The 22814-nt window shown below is 34.9% G+C and overlaps 1 protein-coding gene across 8 annotated transcripts in view; it reads right to left on the bottom strand.

The window, feature by feature from the left end:
• Positions 1–22814, bottom strand: part of LOC143232738 (xylulose kinase) — a 44231-nt gene that overhangs the window by 14806 nt on the left and 6611 nt on the right. For 5 of the 8 annotated variants that reach the window (XR_013017710.1, XM_076468521.1, XM_076468523.1 and 2 more), the window contains 7 exons: positions 20164–20295; positions 18022–18081; positions 16819–16900; positions 13787–13943; positions 13531–13646; positions 13153–13226; positions 9990–10086 (listed from right to left, as the gene is read on the bottom strand). Coding sequence is in view for 6 of the 8 variants with exons in the window: in XM_076468521.1 (XP_076324636.1) it covers positions 9990–10086; positions 13153–13226; positions 13531–13646; positions 13787–13943; positions 16819–16900; positions 18022–18081; positions 20164–20295 (718 nt within the window). In the remaining 2 variants the exon portion in view is untranslated. The remainder of the gene's footprint in view (positions 1–9989; positions 10087–13152; positions 13227–13530; positions 13647–13786; positions 13944–16818; positions 16901–18021; positions 18082–20163; positions 20296–22814) is intronic. The other 3 variants (XR_013017711.1, XM_076468522.1, XM_076468526.1) reach the window with 1 other exon arrangement.

The raw sequence follows: 22814 nt of genomic DNA, 5'->3' as shown, positions 1-22814 counted from the left end.
GGTACCAGACATAAAAGTCCATACAGATTTTGAAGAAAGTAAAAAAGGAGAAAGGAAATTAAGTAAAAAGAGTTAACTTCACTTGTAGTTGTAGATAAGGAAGAGAACATGGACTGTGGTGCAGTGTGCAAAAGAGAACACAATAAATATACAAGACTAACAACAATTGCAGATCAAGAGGGGAGGGACTACCCTTGGAGAAATGGGGAAAATAAAAAAACATAAAACAAGAGGAGCACACAGAGGTAAAGTAATAGAATGCAGCATAAAAATCCAGTTCAGAAGTATCAAAATACAAAGGCAGCCAGTGCATCTGGAAAGAATGGAATAAAGTGTAAGAACAGGGGAAGGAAAAATGTAGTGGTAACAAAACCAAAAGGGAACAATGAAAAGGAAATGACACCTAACATGAGAACCAGACCACACCATTAGAGACCAAACAGTAGTCAGGCACAAAGATGAAGGATGGAAAGGTTAGGATGTAGAAGTGGTGACAGCGATTAAAGAAGGAAGAAGGAAAGGAATAACTAAAACTGGAGCAAGAGAAGACCACGGTCGAGCCAGCCAGGAAGAAGCAATCTGAAAGACCAAGAACAGTATGGTAAGGATGATGAAGACAAATGGACAAAGTAATGGGAGAGGAGGATAAATGAAATGGAATGTGCTCAACCAAATCCAGATGAAGGCAGCCAAAATCAAATGATGGTGAACAGGAGACCAAACTAATTAGGGACAGGAGGAAGTATATGTACCAATATGAAAGATAAACCACTGAAGGCAAAGTCAATTAAATTAATGAACAAAGGGGTTACTTTGTCAAGTAAACCCATTCAGGTTGGGAGAACAATCTGCCAGAAATCTAAAGGCACCATGTATGCAAACACAACATCAAACTAAAATGACCATCGTGGGTCCAAAAGATCCAAGTGGATCCCAACTGGGTGTATCCATGGAAATATGACCTACAATTGTTAAGTGGTCAGAATGAGATAGGATACAGAGGTCCCAAGACCAGTAAACAGCAAGGAGCGCTAGGCCAGCAATAAAAAAAGAATGTGCAACCTCAGACAAACAGCCTGAATCCAAACTATGATTGATATTCACACCCCAGTCCTAAAAGGACCCATCTACAAATAGAAAAATATCTATCCACAGAGGAAGGAGCATGATTCTCACAGAAGTATAACCCACCACAAAAACAGATAGTCAATATGGTAGTAAAAAATGGAATGGGAAAGTGGAAAGGATCCCAAGCAAGGTTCCATCTGTCGTGAATGGCTCATTAAAGAAACCTCAGACAAACTTGAACTTGAGGTAAGAGAAAAGTCATCAAAGATTCCATCCTAAAAGCAACAGAATCTCTGGAGGAGAAAGAAAGGGAGAAGATAGGGTGTACCAAATGGTCCATACCAGATAATAAATTGAAGAGGAAAAGGCTATGCCCAACTTGAAATGGTGACTAAGAATACTTAAAGAATGAAGTACTGAAAAGTATGAATAGAAAGACTTTACTGGGTAGAAAGACAGAAAAACCAGCCCACTCCAGAACTGTTGATAAGGGGCTAACAAGTTGGACAAGTTGACACTTGCTTGGAATAGCAATAAGAAGTCAGTCACTCTTGGAAAAGGGAAAACACAATCTCAGTGCATAAAGTTGTAGAGCAAAAAGCCACACCAAACAAAAAAGATGGAAGGTGCCAAAGTCAGCTTGAAAAGAAAGGCATGAAATCTATACAACACCCAACAAAGGACAACAGAAAAAAAATGACGAGTACCATGAGATGTATTGAGGAGACAACATCCTCAATCATCCAAAGACCCTTAAAAAGACCCAGTAATAGGAAGGTAGGATGTCCTGGTAAACTAAGGGGTGTAAACAAATGGAGTGAGATGGGATAGATCACCAATCAGACTCCAGTTCCTGGTCCATTTTGGAACCCCAAATATGTGGAAGTAAACATCCAAACAGTGATGTCGAGAAACCCACTTGTTGAGAAATTTATATGCAAAAACGGCTCGTTTGGGTTGAGAAAATATTTTACATAGAAGTTCGCTCTTCTATGTAAAATATTTTCTCAACCCAAACGAGCCGTTTTTGCATATAAATTAAACATCCAAACAGTGTGGGGATGTCTGTAAGCCTACTGGGTGAGGAGGGAGCAAATGACAAAGAAAGATGCTGGCATGACCAGGGATCCTAAGAAGGAGGAGAGAAACAGGCATGCTGAACCTAGAAGGAGAAAGAAAGGGATAAAAAAACTGTATGACAAGAGACCTAGACCCAATGAAATGTATAAGGACTCCACTGATGAACAAAGTCAACAACTGAGCTCTCACCAGACATCCTCAAAAATCTCTGTTGGTGTGCCTTACCTCATTGGGAAAAATGATGAAGAAGGAAAAGCAAGGAAAGGGAAGGAAAGGTCTGGTAGACAAAAACTGGCAGCACATGCAGTACAGACTGGGACAAATATATCACTGGAAAAGAAAGGGCGTAAAATCATTAGACTGAATAGACCCTAGACATCAGAGGCTCTAGAAACATGATAAATATTTAACATCACAAAAACAGGAGCATATGTGAGACCAATAGAAAAGGAGTCTGAAGAAAGAATTTATGAAATAAGACCTCACGACCCAAAATGTATCATCAACAAAGAAACCGTGGTTGAAGGTTGAAAGCCAAAAACAACAGGTAGTCAAACAGAAAAGAAAGAATGAAGAAGATGCCCCTGAGAAACACTTCTGGGATCTTTAACTGAACCTCAGACAGGAAAAGGAGAAATAAAAGGAACTGCAATAATCCATGTGAGAAACTAAAAATGAGGGAGCAATGCCCCGAACATGAATTTCATGGCAAGTCCTGCAAACCAGTGAAATGAATCTAATATATGTGAGCCCGCTAAGGGTGGGAAAAGGGTCATAAAATTAAAAAGCAGCTGACAAAACATCACATACAAGAAGTACAATCCTCAGAAACCAACATAGGCCAAACAGAATCAAAAGGCAAAGTGTGAAAAGGCACACTGTATGCTGGTGAGAGAGGAAAGCTGTTTAGATCTTTGTTAACCCTTAAACAGCAAGAATGTTGTAGGTAGCAGAATGGTTAACTATGCAAAGTACAAAAGATACAGGTGAAAAACAAATAATGTCCATAGAATGCTCAAACTCCTAACAAACAAAGGCTGATAAATCCCATAACAAGTAGCCAGTACCTGTGGCCTGAAGTATGGTTACAGATGAAATAGACAGACTTGAAGTAGTAACACAAACTTTGGATTGCATGCTTGGATTTTGTCAAACAAGTGAAAGATTTGGCAGCAACATTGCGAAAGAAATGCTTTCAAAATAATAGTGAAATTAAACAAAATGTAAAGTATAAGTACATGAAGGGAAATACTTCAAGTCCAAAATGAAACAAAAAGAAAGAAGTCTGCACTAAAAAGCCACTAAATGAGAAGTGAGGGTTAGGTAAGGAGTTGTATAGAGGGAGTCATGTGTCACATCAAGCATGTCATGTTCCTATTAGTTAACAAGTGATGTTTGACAATTCGCATGAAAGACATGTTGGAATCTTCCAACTTCAACAGGGGTGAGCATGAAGCTTGTGGCATAAGTTAGTAATGTTGATTGATTGATTTAGTGTTTTATGGCACAAAGCAGCAAGGCTATCTGCGTCAAACGTCCAATAAAAAGGTAAAAATATATTAAATGTAGTAAAATGCATAAAAGGGAATGAAGGTAAAACAAAACATCATTGAAAAACAGAAAAAGTATAAAAGCAATGTTGACACCTAGTCTACAATGTTAAGAGAGAAAGCAGAGTAAGAGAAGTTGTGAAGGACTGTCTCTAGCATAATGGTAATGATCATAACCTGCGAGGAAGACTAACAGGTAAATACAAGAAAGACCATCAGTCACCTGAAGTTGGCCTCTCCAGTCCTGGTTCCGGGTTATGTTGTCATAACAGCCATTATCAAAAGGTAAAATAAGAAAAGTGTTAAAAGACATATAGCAAAATCGTAATAAAAATTAGCCAAATGTCCTGTAAAAAGGTAAAAGTAAAGTAAATGTAGTAAAAGTTGTAAAAGGAAACAAAAATATAAACAAAACATAAAATGGCATAAAATCAATGTTAACATCCAGTCTACAAAGTTGTAAAGGACTTCCTGTAGCAGAATGTTAATGATCATAACCCACCAGGAAGACTAACAGGTAAGTACAAGAACCACCGTCAGTCACTTGAAGTTGGTCTTTCCAGTCCTGGTTCCGGGTTATACGTCATTATGGCCAGTACTAAAAGGTAAAGCAATAAAAGTGTTAAATGACATGCAGCAAAAGTGTAATAACAACTCGCCAGGACAACTAACGGGTAGTTCAAACAGCAGTGTTAGTCACCTAAAGTTGGCCTTTCCAGTCCTGGTGTCGAGTTATTTAATGTTCTGGCCATTTTACAATGTCAAATTGAACTAGAGATTGAAAAGGGAACCACAATTAAAAAGGTGTAATAAATAAATAACAAACATTTAAATGAGGTTAAAAAGATTAATGGCCATTAAAATAATAAAAACTTTATCAAGGTGGACAGTGTCACCATCACCAATAACACTGTCCAATGTTACAGACAAACCCTGGGACAGAACACGTTTAAAATAGTGCCGTCGTTGAGAGTCGTAACGATGGCAGGAAAGTAAAATGTGGCTTACAGTGATTTGATTGTTACACAAACTACACACTGGTGCATCAGTTCCAGATAAAAGAAAATGATTAGTTAAAAAACTGTGACCAATGCGTAGTCTAGTTAGAACAACTTCCTCCTTCCGAACCTTACGGAAGCTAGACAGCCAAAGCCCAATATAGGGTTTTATTTGAAAAAGCTTGTTATCATGTTGCCCATTCCAAGTGGACTGCCAGCTGGCACGGAGCCAAGTCTTGAATACAGGACCATAGTCCATGTACGGAAGAGGCACAGTGGTGATAGTGCCAGAGCAGATAGATTTAGCTGCCATGTCTGTAAGCACTTTCTGGCAAATACCAACGTGGCCTGGTATACAGAAAAACTGGATAGAAGTAGATGTTAATGAGAAATGGGCCAGCTGGTTTTGAATATCAGCTAGAACAGGGTGTGAGCCGACATGAAGTGATTCCAAGGCCAGCAGAGAACTAAAAGAGTCAGTATAAATAGTGCAGTCTGAGTACTGCTCAGCTTAAATATGATCCAGGGCAAGAGATATGGCATACAGTTCAGCAGTGAACACAGAAGCTGTAGAGGGGATTCTGCGTGCAACCACCGAACCGCAACAAACCATGGCACAGCCCACAGAGTCATCTGATTTTGAACCATCTGTGTAAATTGGAATAGAAAGGGTGTTCGAAAGATGTTCAGTAAATAAAAGACGGTACTTCCAATCGGGAGTATCTGCCTTCTTCAGATGACTTAAAGAAATGTCACATTTGGGGTCTGTAATAAGCCATGAGGGGATGGGCTGACAGTGGATTATGCAATGTTTTCCAAGCACAGACCCAATTCATCCAATTGCACCTGGATGCAAAGGCCAAAAGGAGTAATAGCAGATCATCTGTTTTGAAAAAGTAAGGCCCACTGAGGAAGGAAAACACATTCCCAAGTGGGATGCTTTGGCAAGGAGCAAAGTTTCAAAGAATACAGTAAAGACAGTTGCAAACAGCGAAGGTGCAGAGAAGGTTCGTGAGATTCCACATATAAGCTCTGAACTGGGGAGGTGCAGAAAGCCCCAGTGCAGAGTCAAAGTCCTTGATGATGAACGGGGTCCAGCATCTTTAAGGCCAAGGGTCTGGCAGAGCCATAGACCATTGATCCATGGTCGAGTTTTGAACGAAAAAGAGCACGATATATCTTTAACATAGAACATCGATCAGCTCCCCAACTGGCAGTAGAGAAGACACGAAGGATGTTCACAGCTCTTGTGCATTTGACTCGTAGCTGCTTTAAGTATGGTATAAAGGTCAGCTTATGGTCAAAGATAAGCCCCAAGAACTTGGTCTCAGGGACCACTGGCAGCAAAACTTCACCGATATGGAGTTCAGGATCAGGGTGGATACCCCATTGGCAGCAAAAGTGTATGCAAACAGTTTTAGAGAGAGAAACATTAAAGCCGTTCGCCATAGTCCACTTCAGTACACGATTAAGGGCAGTTTGTAGTTGCTGCTCAATATATCTCACGTTCGACAACTGACATGAGATGTTAAAGTCGTCAACATAGAGCCCGTTTGCTACAGTGAGAGGGAGTTGTTCAGTGATGGCATTTATCTTTATACTGAAAAGTGTGACACTCATAACACAGCCCTGAGGGACCCCAAGTTCCTGTACAAAAGAACGGGAAAGTGTCGAACCCACACGAACTTGGAATTTCCTGTCCATTAAAAATTTTTTAATAAACATAGGTAAATGGCCACGTAACCCATATATATGGAGGTCTCGCAAAATGCCATACCTCGATGTTGTGTCATAAGTCTTCTCAATGTCAAAGAAGATTGAAACAAGATGTTGGTGTTTGAGAAAGGCTTCTCTGATTGATGTTTCAAGTCGAATTAGGTGGTCCGTGGTGGAATGCTGTCGTTGGAATCCACACTGGGTGGGCGAGAGGAGGTTGTTTGATTCGAGGAACCAAACAAGACGAGCATTAACCATCCTCTCTAAGGTCTAACAGAGACAGCTCGTCAAAGCAATTGGACGGTAGTGTGAAGGAATCTTGGGATCTTTCCCAGGTTTAGAGAAAGGTATGACAATAGCCTGGCACCAGGCATCAGGAAAAACATTCTCCTGCCAGATCTGGTTAAAAACAATTAGAAGAATATCAAGAGTAGCAGGAGAGAGATAGCGCAGCATGTCATAGTGTACATCATCAGGTCCAACAGATGTACTGCCTGACCGATGAAGGGCCATTTTCAGTTCCACCAGTGTAAAGGGACAATTATAGTAAAAAAGACAGTCAATTTGAAAGGAAAGAGGTGAATGCTCTGCCCGAGTCTTGATGGCCAAGAAGGTGGAGGAACAAGCAGAAGTGCTAGATACCCGGCAAAAGCTTTCACCTAGAGTATCGGCGATGCTCCAGACATCAGCTACCTCTTGGCCATCAGAGACTAAGATGGAGAGAGGAATAGAATTGTAGTGCTCACTGACCTTTCAAATCCTGTCCCATATGACCTTGGAACTGGTGGTAGAAGATATGCCAGTTGTGAACTTAATCCAAGATTCCTTCTGGCTTTGACATCTTACCCACCTAGCATGTGCACGGGCCCGTTGGAAAGCAATGCGGTTCAAAAGTGTGGGATATCTACAGAAAGTATCCCAGGCCCGTTTTTGAGCCTTCTGTGCAAAGTGGCAAGCAGAATTCCACCATGGACGAGGATATCATGGAAAACGTGTCAAGGTTTTTTGGAATACACTGTGCAGCTGCTTGTATACCACTGCCACACAGTCGTCTATTGATGGCTGATTCACGATGGCAGGATCAAGTTCTGCAAGAGCAGTGAAAGTGGACCAGTCTGCCTGATCCAGCTTCCACCAGGGCACGCGGGTAGGGTGGCATCAACCACGGCCAGTCTCTCTCAAAAGTATAGGAAAATGATAACTGCCTAGTGGATTAGTGTCAACCCTCCATGAAAAATGGGAAAATAATGAAGGGGAGCAAACCGAGAGATCAATAGTGGTAAAGGACTGACTAGGTGCGTGAAAATAAGTGGAAGAACCAGTATTGAAAAGAGAAAGATTGTTATCAGAGAGCAAACGCTCTACAGAGCGACCCCTCCTATCAATAACAGCACTTCCCCATAGGGTATGATGTCCATTAAAGTCCCCCACAATTAGAAATAGAGATGGCAACTGTTCAACGAGAGCATCAAGGTCTGATTGATCATATGTCTCTCCAGGGGACATGTAGAGATAACAAACAGTGCCACCCCTCCATGTACTCATCCATGAAACAGCCTGTCATTTCTGTACAGAGAAAACTGCCGAATGGTGACTGTATCAGCAGGTTTCAGAAATGTTTCTTGTAAGGAAAGACATACAGGATGGTAGGAAGCAATGAGTGTTTTGATATCATCCAGATCAAAACGTAAACCTCAACAGTTCCATTGTATCAAGGTGGCCATTTTTAATGACGAGTAGGCGAAGTGGCTGGAGAACCCTTCTGTTTACGACCACGTCTTTTTTCCTTACTGTCCTTATTTGGAGGAGGTCTATTGACCTCCATGAATCCTGCCTTGGGTTGATTGGGCAGGTCATTGTTGTTGGAAGGGGTTTCCAGTGACTGCAGACGCGAACGAATGATTGTTTTGCATTGTGGGGTTGGAGAAAAGGATGTATCAGAAGAAATGCCTGTATTTGAAACCAAGGATATGGATCTTGAGATTTGTTGGACTGTATGGTAGTATGTAGAAGTCAGTTCATCAACCTTTTTAACCATGGAGGTCAAAAGGATTTTCATTTGTTTTGAAAACGATTCTCTTGAAGGTACAGAGAGATCTGTCTGCACTCCCACTGTAGTTGTGGAACGAAGTACAGCAGCATATGTCCGAGACGGAGTGGTGGATAGCAATTTCCAAGCCTCAGGATAACTAATGTTATGGGTCGTTTTCAAACGCTGCACCTCTTTTTCCTCCAACCATTTTGGGCAAGAATGAAAGTAGGAAGGGTGGGAACCATTGCAGTTGACACAATGTGGGTCCTTGTCACACTCATAGGCATCGTGGTCCTTGCCACCACAACGAGCACACGTCAGGGAACCACGACAGGACGTCTTTGAGTAGCCAAACTTCTGACATTGGAAACATCGAAGAGGGTTTGGAATGTACGGCCGATCCTGCAAATTATATAACCTGCATATTAGATGATAAATTAGATGGTGGCAGGTGCACGTGGTGATGTAAATGTGAAAACGAGGATATTTGTCGTCAGTGTAATTACAACTTTTTGAGTGGAGATGCGCCTCACTGCAGAAACTCCTTGAGTGGAGAGACCAACGAGAATCTCTGACTCGGGGACGTTCTTCAAGTCCCTCTCAACAATAACTGCTCGTGATGAATTCAAGGTAGCATGAGGGGTAACCTCAATAGGTATATCCCCAATTGCCTTTGAATTCAAGAGGAGTTCACTGTGTTGGGATGTGGATGTTTCAAACAATATGTCTCCAGATCGAAGCTTATTTACTGACTTTGGAGAGCCAGCAAGTCCCTCTAGTCCCTTCTGAATAAAAAAGGGGAACATTTGCCCTAAAGGTTTTTCTGAAAGAGAATGTAATATGAGAAAATGGGGTACAGGTGTTACAGATGTTGAAGATTGCTGCTCAGAGTCTTCAAGACGTGGTCGTTTACCTATTGACTGTTTTTTCACTATTTTATTTAAATTTTTTGTTGGAGGATCCATAGGGAAAAAGGAAAATTTCGGTACCCACTGACCCCACCCACCATGGAGCCCTACGAGGGAATGCACTACAATGTCATGCAAGGATATTGCAGCAACTCCAGGGTTTTGTGAGCATTATACCCAAACACCAGCATCAAAAACAATGTCCACAACACCTGTTGAGAACTTCCAACACTGGTACTTGGTTGATTCTAGCCCAAGTGGACCAGCCGATTGACCCAAGGGGAGCCACCCAAAGGCTGCCCGTCTACAGGAATTCAAGGCCAAAGTGGTGTGTTAGGGTTGGTCCCCTCAACCACCAGGATCCTCTCCTCCCCTTCACAGGTCGCCACGCACAGCAAACACGCAGGTGGATGTTTAGATCCCACAGGAGGTAAACTGAAAAAGCAGAACCTTCCCTGGGAGGTCCCCTCACCACGAACAGCAATCCACACCGAGGAGTAGTTAGTAAAAACAAGTTTGTAGTTACAGGTCAGCATCAAATGAGAATACCTAATCTGGTAACAGGAGACAAGTACCATATCCATCGGTATCCATGATTACTGCTTAAAATAACTGAATTTGAATTGGCAATACTTACCAACACAAAAACCTAATTTTTCTGAATGTAATCTTTTCGCAAGGAACTGCCCTTCTATAAGAGCCCTCACTTCAACTTCTTTGGAAAACCGAGACACCTAAAATATAAAAACACTACATATTCATCAACACTATTAAAACATCATAGTCTTATAACATGCAGAATACAATACTGTGAACTAATAATTATGCAAAAAAAATTAAACATACACAAGTGTTTTTCGCCATTATAAACATACTGAAACAAAGATGTGTATGAAACTTATATTTGAGTATAATAAATCTTTATTTTCTACAAAAAGAATTTACTAAAATATGATGTAACAAGAAAAGTCATTTAAATATAATCACAACTGTCATTTTAAGGATTAAAATGAAATTCTCTAAGAACATTCACCTTCATGTCATAGGATGTTAATGGAATTTTGCTACAAATGAACAGCTTTTAACCTTGTTTACTCAATGATAAATCTTTACTTTTTACATGTTATAACATAAACTCTTAATAAATTAAAATGTTTATGGTAGATTTAGTAAATGTTATAAATTCAGAAACAACAAAACACCTCCCATCTTATACCATACACTTAAATTGTATATACACACACAAACGTACACATACAACATTTTAGTTTTGAACTATTTTCAATAATTTGTGATCAAAGAAAGCTACCTACATAGATCAGAACTTACAACGAACCCAGTAAGTAATGTAGCTAATTTAGTATAATAGTTTCACTGAGAGATATCTAATGTCAAAAAATTAACTTATAAGCTATAATCATTAGAATGTCCTGATTCATCGTTTGGATATAACTGTTTTTTTAAGAGATGGGCAATTAATAGAATTTCTTAATTACCAACAGTCTCATTAATCAATTACAATTGATCGATCAATTAGTACAGTGTCCATCAAACCGTGGTACATCTGAGCCAAAATACATATACATAAAAATGTAGGCAGTAGGTGTTGCCAGACGCTTGTCTTCCATCTAGTCCAGTGGTTCCCAAACAGCACATCAGTGTGCCACAAAGCTGTTCTAGGTTTGCTGAAAAGTTTTGTAAAAATAGCCCCAAATTAGTGTATTCATGTTTTTAATCAGAAAAACTGTCCTATTTTTGGGTGTGGGGTCAGACAAGCATGCTACAAAGTTGACATTATTTTCCTAGTGTGTTGTGAACACAAAAATTTTGGGATCCATTGATTCTAGTCAGTAGTTCAAAGAAAAAGGAAAATGTTTGCAGTTGGTGTTTGCACCAAGTTGCCTTCCTTCTAATAAGTTATTAGTAATGACAGTGACAGAAATTCTCAGTAGGTTTGCTATGGCAAAGATAGGGTAAGCAAATTTGGTGTCAATATTTCAATAACTTAGATGGTTGGAATAACTGAAAATGCAATAAGTGAAAACCATAATTTTAGTTACCTGATTATTTTCATGACAGTTAATTTCATCATACTTTTGCTTAATTGATTGTTGGAAAAAACTGGAAACAAAGTTTAATCCGACCCGGCATGGCCAAGCATGTTAAGACGTGCGACTCATAATCTGAGGGTCGCCAGTTCTCATTCCAGTCACGCCAAACATGCTCACCCTTTCAACCGTGGGGGCATTATAATGTGATGGTCAATCCCACTATTCGTTGGTAAAAGAGTAGCCCAAGAGTTAGCGGTGGGTGATGATGACTAGCTGCCTTCCCTCTAGTCTTATACTGCTAAATTAGGGACAGCTAGCACAGATAGCCCTCGAGTAGCTTTGTGCGAAATTTAAAACCAACCAACCAACAAGTTTAATCCATTGTTTTTTTTTTCCTTACAATTAATACAACAAGAATTTAAAGTAACTAACTTTTTGGAATAGTCAAAATCAGTGACAATCAGAAGCATTAATTTTGATTAATTGATTGAATTGTAATTTTGTTAAATTTACTAGTTTATGTGACATTAATTGATGTAATTGCTCCTCATATGTGATTAATTAAATCACCATGCTCTTAGCTGTTAACAATATTTTCAGCTGAATTCCAATAAGGTCTTGATAAGTTCAGACAGCTTATGAGTTCTACGTTAGTTAGTCTTATCTCTATATACTAAGTTAATAGTTTATAATACTTCTTAAAATAAAATAAAAAAGATATATAATAAGTGATAAAATAATAACAAAGGTACTTGAGCACATACACAACATTAACTACCTCCTTTCTAATGTTAAAAAAATAAATTTGTCATTACAATAATAAAACATTTCTTAAATATATGATAGAACCATATTTTTGTTTACCAAAAGTTTTCAAATTACCATCAGTGATTAGTTGTTATTTTTCTTGTAGTTGTATTACACCCGGTTATATTCGTTTATAAAGCTTTTGAAGAAATCATTGAATTTCTAGGCTAAAAAGTGGACATTTTCACCAAATAAACTCATGAAAAAGTCAGTAACAGTTCACTTCATACCACATAAAGGAAAATTAAAGTGTTTCAATTAATCCTCAAGTGAAATGATATATTTAGGCAAAGTCTGGCATATTTGACACCTGAAATTTTCATACTACAATAATATAAAATTGAAATACAAATATACAAGTGAAATAGTAATTTGGAAAAAATAAGATTAATTTTCCAAATTAAAACACAGAAACAAGTATTTACACAGGATATAAGATAACCTTGATGCATAAAATATGTAACTGGACTCAGTGGTAATTTAGAATTATGACAAGTGAGTTAGGATTCACTTGTACTTATTACATTATTTTATTATTATTATTGTATTATATTATTTAGGTTATATTCTTTTAACTTATAACACAGTATTTTGCTAGATGCTTTTAACCACAGCATTCAAAATGACTTCTACTAAGCATTTAGTGCTCTAAGAGATATACATCCAATTTGTAGCATTGAATGGTTAACCATAAAAGCAATTAAATACAAATTGGAACAACAACTTTTAAATACACAAGTAATTGAATTATAACTTATAACATGAACACACAAATAATTAAATGAATGCCACTTTTAACATGAGCTTTTGTAAGTATCTCAATATCACTTGTAACATTTACTTTATATATCAACTATATATCACTTGTTACACTAATTTTTATAAATAGGTAACTGAATATCACTTGTTAACATGAGCTTTTATAAATATGTAAATAAATACCTCCTCTCCATTCTTGTTAAAATGGTGATCTCCGTAAACAGTAGGTATAATCTCTATCAGGTCGAAATACATTCCTACAAGAAGTAATTAAAGAAAAATATTTTTTATAAAATTTCATATCCTTTTAATATTAAATAGAAAAATATATGTTGAAAATCAACAAAATAATACTTCAATACAAATTATATCATTATCAAGCACACGTAATACATTACAAAACACATATAGGTTTAAAATGTATACATAAATATAGTGCGCTTTCATTTTCATTTATCAAAATAATTATTGGAATGGAGAGTCATAACTAAGGTTAAGAAGGAATATAAAATCAATGCAAATTGAATATAGGAAAAATACTTTAATACAAGTCTCTCTCACCTATGTTTCCAAAGTTGCCTCTTGGTGTACTTTCCAGTAACTCACTAAAGAGTTCCCAAGATCCATCTGCACACTCATTCCTTATTCGTTCTCTTGTAAGTGAGCCATTTTTGTAGCTACATACAGTTTCACCAAAAATGTCAGTTTTTTTCACTTGTAAATGGTACAAAAGAATAAATGTTGTATTATGAGCTTATGTTACTTACATACTAACTACAAGCTTGTAATCAAGGCATAGAATACAAATTACACCTACCATAAAAGAGCCATGTAATAATCTTTCTCAACAGGGTTACATAGAAGTTGACTCTCTAGAGAAGGCTGAGGCTCTTTAAGCCACAGGAAAAGTGTATCACTGGTGCCAAGACTGACTGCAATATCACTTTCCTGTAAATTCATTCCTGCAAAAGAAGCTTATGGGAACAGCAAATAAAAGAAACAATCTTGGTGAATGCCATTTCATCTTTGGACACATCATCAAGGGTACAACTCTAACACAAATAGGTATCACATAATAAAAACCAAAGCAATTTTCTTGAATTTAAAAACATAAAAAACAAGCATAGTACATAAACAAAAAGATAATAAATACTTAGGCCTATTATATACAACACTGAACAATACAAAATTATACATGCTGAATTACTACATGGATTAGCCTTTCACAGTGCAAAACAACAGTTGATCAGAAACTAGAAAATTCTTGTTCATTATTAAATATTGTTTTGTTACTCTTTTTTTAACACACAAACATTTAGATGGTGAGGTCAGGGCAAAATGGTAATAAAATAACATTACAAGATATAGGAAATTAACACAATTTATGTATAACCACCAATCATAAGTGCATGACATTTTTATGTAATTATCAATGTTTGTTGTTAAGCACAAAGCTATATGATGGGTATTTAACTGCCTTTCATGGTTATCAAAATCTTTCTTTTAGCATTACAAGTATTCAGACTTACCACTGAGTTGCTGTTCAATTATTAATTTTAACTCTTATATAACAATATTCAAAAAATGGCTTGTTAGAGAAAAAAACACCCTTAGGAAGTGTTATAAATTGAGACCCATAACTTAGCCACCACCTTCAAACTTTACTCTGCAAATAACACTGTCAGTTGGAATGATTATTTTTATCTAAATAAAAAAGGTAGTCTGAAAGAAACAATAAAAATATTTCTTTCCCATCACATTGAATGTTGTTTCATCTGAAACAATGGAAGTACTTCTTTATCATTACAATGGACATTCCACTTGAGAGACAATAACTGCATGTGGTGCAGGAGTACAAAATGTAAAAATTAATGAAGTAATCTTTGATGAGGGTATCTATAGTATTTTTTCATTACAACATGAAAGTGTTCATGTAAATTGTTACTGCTTATGTTGTAGATGTGAATCATTTTGAAAACACATAAAGAAAGGAGCGGGACAGCAAAAAGACTCTAAGAAATGTAATAACAAGCAGATAGAAAGTTTCAAAATTAACATAGAGGCTAAAATGGGCTGCAAATAGCATAAGATAGAGTATTAATATACATTAAAATGAAATTGAAATAAATAGACAATATAAATAATAAAAATAATTCAGAACACAATGTATTGATTTAACATTTTCAATATTTATCTCTTTCTGAAGTAATACATGAAAATCATAAAATCTACTCATTTTTTAACATATTTTAATACTGTTTATTACATAATCTTGTTTGAAAAACTCGTATTATATTTTAATGAAACCTGTAATGCACAGATTAAAAAAGATTATTTCTATATATGTATACAAAATTATAAAACACCTTAAAAATACAAGTAGATTGACATATAAAACCTTATGTACACACACACACACATATATATATACACACACACACAGACAGATGCATACATTTATGTGTGTGTCCAGAGAGAGAAAGAAAAAAAAGTTCATAATATAAATGTGTCCCATCCTCTAAACTAAACAAAAACCAACATAAAATAACTAAAAAACTAACAAAACCTCAAAGCCAACCCTTATCACTTATACAGTTACCAAGCTTTCTCTTAAAAACAAAGGCCAACAACCTGTTAGAAAAACAGAACTGTCATAGCTGAAGTGTCTCCTAATCCTACCATACTCACCATTAAGTATAAAAAAAAGTTAAGCATCAACATAATGCAGAATGAACTAGAATAGTATAATAATGGTAGGAAATCAACAGCTCCTGATGAAGCTCTAATAGCGAAATACTGAACTGACAAAGTTACATTCAGGAAACACAGGGTATTATTTTATTTAGATTATTACAAATTGGTAATACCTTTTTTTCTTCTTCTTTGAATGCATCATTTGTTATTAAATCAAGTTATCTTCAAAGTTTCAAATGTTAATCTTCTCACATTTGTTTTCACAATATTGTTGGAAGTTGCTCTAAAAAAGCTGTTTATTACTCCACAAAAACAATAAATCTCATTGAAAGACCATAACTATTTCATCACACAGATAAACATACCAATCAACTTATAGGCAGTTCAAGCTCAAGTTGACAAGCTCATAAAATGTAAATTATTTTGTTTTTGTTACCTAACCTCAAAATATTTTAATTTTCACATTTTAGTTATTTTTCTTAAAAAATATACATAAAAGACAAAAAATAGAGCATCTGCTTTAGGCACTGAGATCCACTTACATTCAACTGCTGTGATTAAGTAACTCTATTACTTTTTCCCGCGATGTTAGTTATCCAGAAAAACTTACATAGCTTTCAAGTATGCATTTTAAAACAAATATTTCAAGTACTAGAACAGAATGTTCCAAAACTATTATAATTTACTTGATTTTCTAACTAATAAGACATAGGTGTTAGCAGTCTATTTTTGACGTTGATAATTCTGAAAGCAAGAAATTGAAGCCAGAAGTTTAACTTCACACAGACTTTTTCCATTTATTTTAGAAATTAAAATTTAGATAATATATATAATATAAAAGTTTGAGTTATAAACTAAGTTTTACAGTCATGTTTATTGTAAAAGGACATGCAATTACCATGCCATGCTCACAATTTTTCAAGTAATTAATAATTTTTCTTTTATGATCTCAGTATGAATTATCTCATTTTAATTTCTGTAAATGTTTTTCATTAATTAATTTGTAAATGCATAAAACACCACATTGTGTATTTAGTACACCATTTGTTATAGTTTTGCAATTCAAAACTAACTATGATGAATATATTTGTAAAAATCTTTATATATTCTTCCTACTTTGCCTATCCTGAAGATATAACTATTTAATAAACTTACCAGGATTATCTCCTGTAAATCCAACAACTTTGCATTCCCCATTGAAGCCATATCTTTCCACATAATAAGGAGAAATATTTCCCTAAAAAGACAAACTAGAAACTTTTTATATGCTTCAACAACTAAAATTAGGTAAATAATTTCAGCAAAAAGTAAGACGAAATATGAAATATGAATTTATGCTACAGAAAAGAATCCAGTTAATTTCCTTTATATATATATATATATAAATTGAAGGATTTCCCTTTCATACAGTTGTATTTTGTTACAAACATCTGGCTACTAGACATTCTATTACCACCACATTGTTACTAGGATAACTTGTGATGAGTGCATTCATGTTGCATCATTTTTGTAACATGGCAGTTTTTGTTACAAGTAATGACTCTGACAGGTAGATTTTTTTGTTTGGTTTGTTTTGAATTTCGTGCAAAGCTCCTCAAGGGCTATCTGCACTAGCCTTCCCTAATATAGCAGTGTAAGACTAAAGGGAAGGCAGCTAGTCATCACCACCCACTGCCAACTCTTGGGCTACTCTTTTACTAACAAATATTGGGACTGACCATCACATTAGCCCTTATGGCTGAGACCCTCAGATTATGGGTCAAGTACCCTAACCACCTGACTGTGCCAGGCCTTGGGTAGTTTTTTTTAAATATAAAATTAATTAGTGATAATAATAAAACTTGCTAATAAAACAAACTGTACATTCATTTGGAGAACATTAAAAAACACATAATGCTATAAGTGTGAGAGGGTGTCTAAAACCTGTATTACAGCATCCTACAGAAGGTTAGGAGTGTCATGAACAATATTACATAAAATACAAATTATGGAAGTTATTTAGGTCCACAACAACATTTATAGTAATTTAACATACTGTGGGTTGAATTCGAAACATCTTTAATAACAAGAAAGGGACGAGGTGGCGTCCTCCAGTACTTGAATTAGGTAATAGTGAATCTAGAAACAAAATTCACCAATTACGAAAGTTGCTTCTAACAAAATGTTTTGTAACGATGTGATGGTAATTTTAATGCCATAACAAAGCCCATGCCATAAGCAGTCCATAATGAAATGTCCTACACTCCTCATATCTCATAAAACTCGTATAACTTTTTCTTGTTTATTAAATCATCATACTTGGCTTATGTAAAACTGTCAAATGAAGATGTATGAAATGTTCTGATAAAATAAGCTTACCAAAACTGTATAGGATGGAACAGGTTTTCCTAACTTCTCTCTCAGTTCAGGTGCACATGCCTAAAATGTGAAACAATTATACTAAAATTTTCACAAGAACTTTGAAGAGTCCAATTAGTATTTGTTCAAATATAAAATTATAGTAATACTGCACATACACCTTAAGACCTCATATAAAAGTACTCAAACTCTGTGACAATTTGAATGCTATCTATTTAATGATACCTATCTAAAGTTGTGATAGCCTTTAAATACTATTTAATACATGATTGCTTGGTCTCTTTTTATTTTAGCTATAACCTGCTAAAATTAATATTGCATCAAAATATTTAATTTCCAATGTTGCATTATAGTAGATCAACTGGGGTAGCATACAAACAGTAATGCATTGCCTATAGCATCTACTGACTAAAATCTGAACACTACACATACACAGTGATATATGGCAGTGGTTTTCAAATTGAAGGGTGTGGAACATATCCTAAGAATTCTTGTAGGAGATTTGAAAAAAATGTTAATGCAAAAATTATTTACTGCAATCAATAGAGAGACTATACTAAAACCAATACAGTCAGTACTCGCACATTCAAACAAGAAGCAGTTTTACTAAAGTGATGATAAAACATGTGACACATATCAGCTTATTTCATTTCTGTTAGGTTAAATAAATACTTGCATCAGTTCTATTAAACACTAAATATCAAGAAATACATATTAGAAACAACTGGGGGTAAGAGAACCACTGGTATATATCATGCTGGTTATCTTTAAAGCTATACATTAAGTTTATGCATTGTTGAACATTTAAAAAACCAAAAGATTAAGTCAATGGCAAGTTACTTTGTGCAACAATATGTGTTATTACAAACAATTTATTAACTGCTTTACATGTTCATAAGCATGTTTAGAAACTGTTGAAGCCTTAAGTGTTGTCTTTCTATCCATGCAGTTGTCGAAATGCTTTGTAACTAATTAAGGGAAACAATTAACCCTAACTCATTTTATTTATTGAGCAAACACATACTAATATTTTAGACATTCTTCATGTAGCATCAATTTATTTTATAAATACATCTTTCAATACTCAGAAGTTACCATACAAAGACTGAAAACCAGTAGGGAATGAACAGCAATAAAATTAGAAAGACTAATCAGATACTATAGTATTATTGAGTTAACAACACCGATTCATCTGTGGTAACCTCTGTAATGCTTTACTTTTCAGAAGTAAGTAAACGTGAAGTCTATTTACATATATCATTAGTTTATTGGTGACAAAACCCTATAATTTTTAAACTGGAGGACATGATGCAAGAAAAAACTAATTTGATTTGAGGGATTTTTTTTGCTTTATTTTAAAGAAAATAGGAAGCTTGGAGCAATAGAATGTTTCTTCACATTACATTAAGTAAAACCATTTGGTAAGCTTAACCAGTACGTCTTTCTTGTGCCTTCATTTCAAAAGCACAGTTCTGTTACTTATTTGTATTTTATTAACATTTCCTGCACATATAACTCAGAATTCTACATAAATACGACTTCTGCCCACTCGTGTACTATTTAGGAACAATTGAATTATAAACTTTTCCTGAGTTTCAAAGATCCAAATGTCTTTCTCAAAATACAAACTATTTAAATCTTAAAAAGTAATAGTACTTGTCTTTATAATATTTGGCACACATTATTTTTAAGTGGTAAAAGAAACCATAAATATCAAAATAAAACTACTTTGTTTCCCTGTATTACTAGAATTAGCCTAAAGTTGTAACACAGTTTCTATTATATAATTCAGTGGTTGTTTTATGCAATAACAATGTTAATTCCAGCTCAGAAGGTGCTAAAATAGAACACCTCCTTTTTTAATACAATGATACACACATCAACACGTGACACACATCAGTTTATTTCATTTTTGTTATGTTAAATAAATACTTGCATCTGTTTGTTTATCTTTCATTAATGATTCTGGAAAATCAATATTCAAATGCCCTTGTTATCCTAGACATCTCATATTTCTAATTCTAATTGCAATTTCAGTACTTTCTAACAATAGCAATTTCTACCATGCCTATGAAACATTAAACACCAAACTAATTAAGTGTTGTTGAACAGTACAGAGAAAAGAAACAACACAGGTTTTACGTTTAAACACTCGTCAGCCCAATCTTTCCTTCTTATATCAAGTAAGTTCATCCCAGAACCATCACTAAAATCAATAGCTGCAAAGTCACCAAGGAAGAGAGATGCTGCAAAACTACTGATCAACGAAATTCTCTGTAAAAGATAAATACATGATAAATAAACAAAAAAGTTAAGAAACACTGAATTAGAAACAAAGTACTTCTAATGTTATAATACATTTTAACAAAATGAATTTACATCACTTCATTGAAAATAATGGAGCACATTAGGTAATAAAAAAAGAATATTAAATCATACTTAAAAGTTTGAACTCTAATCTATAGTTGTATGGCTAGTACTATGTTAATACTGTTTTTGTGAGTCATATGTGCTTTATAAGCATGTGTACTTAACTTACACTGAAATACATATATAAATTACAGCATTTACTGTTGTACTATTACTGCTTGAAATATTTAATCTTTCTATGTTTACATACATGAAGGTAATAATTTCAACTAACTATTTTTAATATTAGAAATAGGTCCCACTACTGAATAAAACCTTAAAAATGAAATTTATTAGAATATTGTCATAGCTACTACACTGTCCAAAACACATATCAAATATTTTAGTTATATCTCTATAACATCATTTATTCCAGTTTTATAAAAAAAACATTATATATCCAATGAAAGACAAACTGAAAGATTCTTGCTTTTCAATTATTAACGAAAATAAAAGTAATTGTCAAATATGTACTTTAATAGAGTTTACAACTTGTGATTATGTAACTTGTATTTTGGATTGATCAATAAAAAACATTTTCAGTATGTATGAAAACAGAACATGTTCCCACTTCTTTTATAATACTGATTTATTTTTGTAACTGGTGTACACTGATTGGGCACTTTTTTTTGGGAAAGGAAGTTCTCCTGGACTTATTTGATAAATGCTCTAAATAACTTATATGCAAAAAATATTCTGATCATATATGTCAAGAAGTAGCTTAAGACTTATAAATGCAGAAATAAACACAATTGTATTGCACTTAGCCACCAGAGCAGTGAGAAAGAGCAAAGATCTGTAAAACTAGAGGAGAAGAATAATAGTGGGTGCTTGGACAGCAGTCATTTCACTAATAAAGACCATTTCTATGACTTACTATTCAAAACTATTTGTGGTAAATGTCTACTGGAAGAAAATGTAGCTGCTAACCACTGTTAACTGATCAAGAAAAATAATAATTAAATAGGATTGCTAGGTACATCATACATTAGGCTGTGATACAGTTGACTTATCAAGACTGAATTATATTCAAACCTTACCACGCAAATGTATCATAGCAAACATCATGTGGTAACTGTATATCCATCCCAATGCTGTTCATTTCAGAGGCAAACAGGAAAGTGCATTTTTAGTAGTACTTAAGAGTACAAATTGACAGTAAATGATTGTAAGCATAAAAGGTGGTCCTATGAATTGTTACACACTCCTTTATAATACTGATAGCTAAGGAAAAAGTATGGAGAAAATGAACACATGACACTTCACCCCACTTGTATTTTCCTAACAATGCAAGGTGTTATAAAAAGAGTGAAAAATGTTCTTGTCACAAAAGATAGGTTCTGTAGTTCATCAGAAAGGTAAATACCAGAGTGATGTTGTTGTTGTTTTAAATTAAGCACAAAGCTACTCAATGGGCTATCTGTGCTTTGTCCACCATGGGTATCGAAACACGATTTTTAGTGTTGTAAGTCCGCATGACATACCACTGAGCCACTGGAGGACATCCAGAGTGAACCTGAACATTATATTTTATATGAAGCCTTACTTATACAACAACTCAAGCCCAAAATAAACCAATACAGAGGAACACCTTTATACCTATATTAAAAATAATATAATAATGATAATAAAATAATAATGTAAAATTATATTAAAAATAATATAATAAATAATAATAATAATAAAATAACAATGTAAAATTATATATTTAAACATCTAAGCATGCCCTCTACATTCCAACACTCAGTTACACAACCCCTTTTCAAACATGTGGTCAGCTTCTGGTCAGTTACCTCTTCCTTTCTTTGTGAACCTGATGATGACTGAAAAAGGTTGAAACATTGTTCGCTCCTCAACGTAAAAAAATTTTCTCAACCCAAATGAGCCGTTTTTACATATATATTTTTCTCTACAAGTGGGTTTTCTTGACATCATGAACTTCAAGAATTGTATTTGCCACCATTTTCTTCTTCCAACAAGTATGAATCAACTTTTTTGCACATTTTAGGATGCATGAATTACTATCAAACTATTCAAGCACCTTGTAGAGACCAAGATAAAGTTGTTACTGCAGTAATAAGCAGATCAGTCCAATATAATTAGGGGAATAAAGAGTCTTTTAAAAATTGCAACTCAGTAACAAAACAATGTTTTTGTACAACATGGGTCCTACTGATCCATCTCAGCTGTCTCATCCTCTAAACTAAAATAAAACAATTAACTGATAAATTTAAAAAAAACACAAAATAAAATCTTAAAGGTACTCCTAATTATCCATATACTTATCAAGCTCTCTCTTAAACTCAGATTTATTGCCTCCACAAAATGTGAAAGCAATACATTCCAAAGACCAACCACCCTGTAAAAAAATAATAGTCTGACCT

Source organism: Tachypleus tridentatus, chromosome 11 (genome assembly GCF_004210375.1).
Source record: "Tachypleus tridentatus isolate NWPU-2018 chromosome 11, ASM421037v1, whole genome shotgun sequence".
Classification (NCBI taxonomy): domain Eukaryota; kingdom Metazoa; phylum Arthropoda; class Merostomata; order Xiphosura; family Limulidae; genus Tachypleus; species Tachypleus tridentatus.
This window is presented reverse-complemented; position numbering and strand designations above follow the sequence as displayed.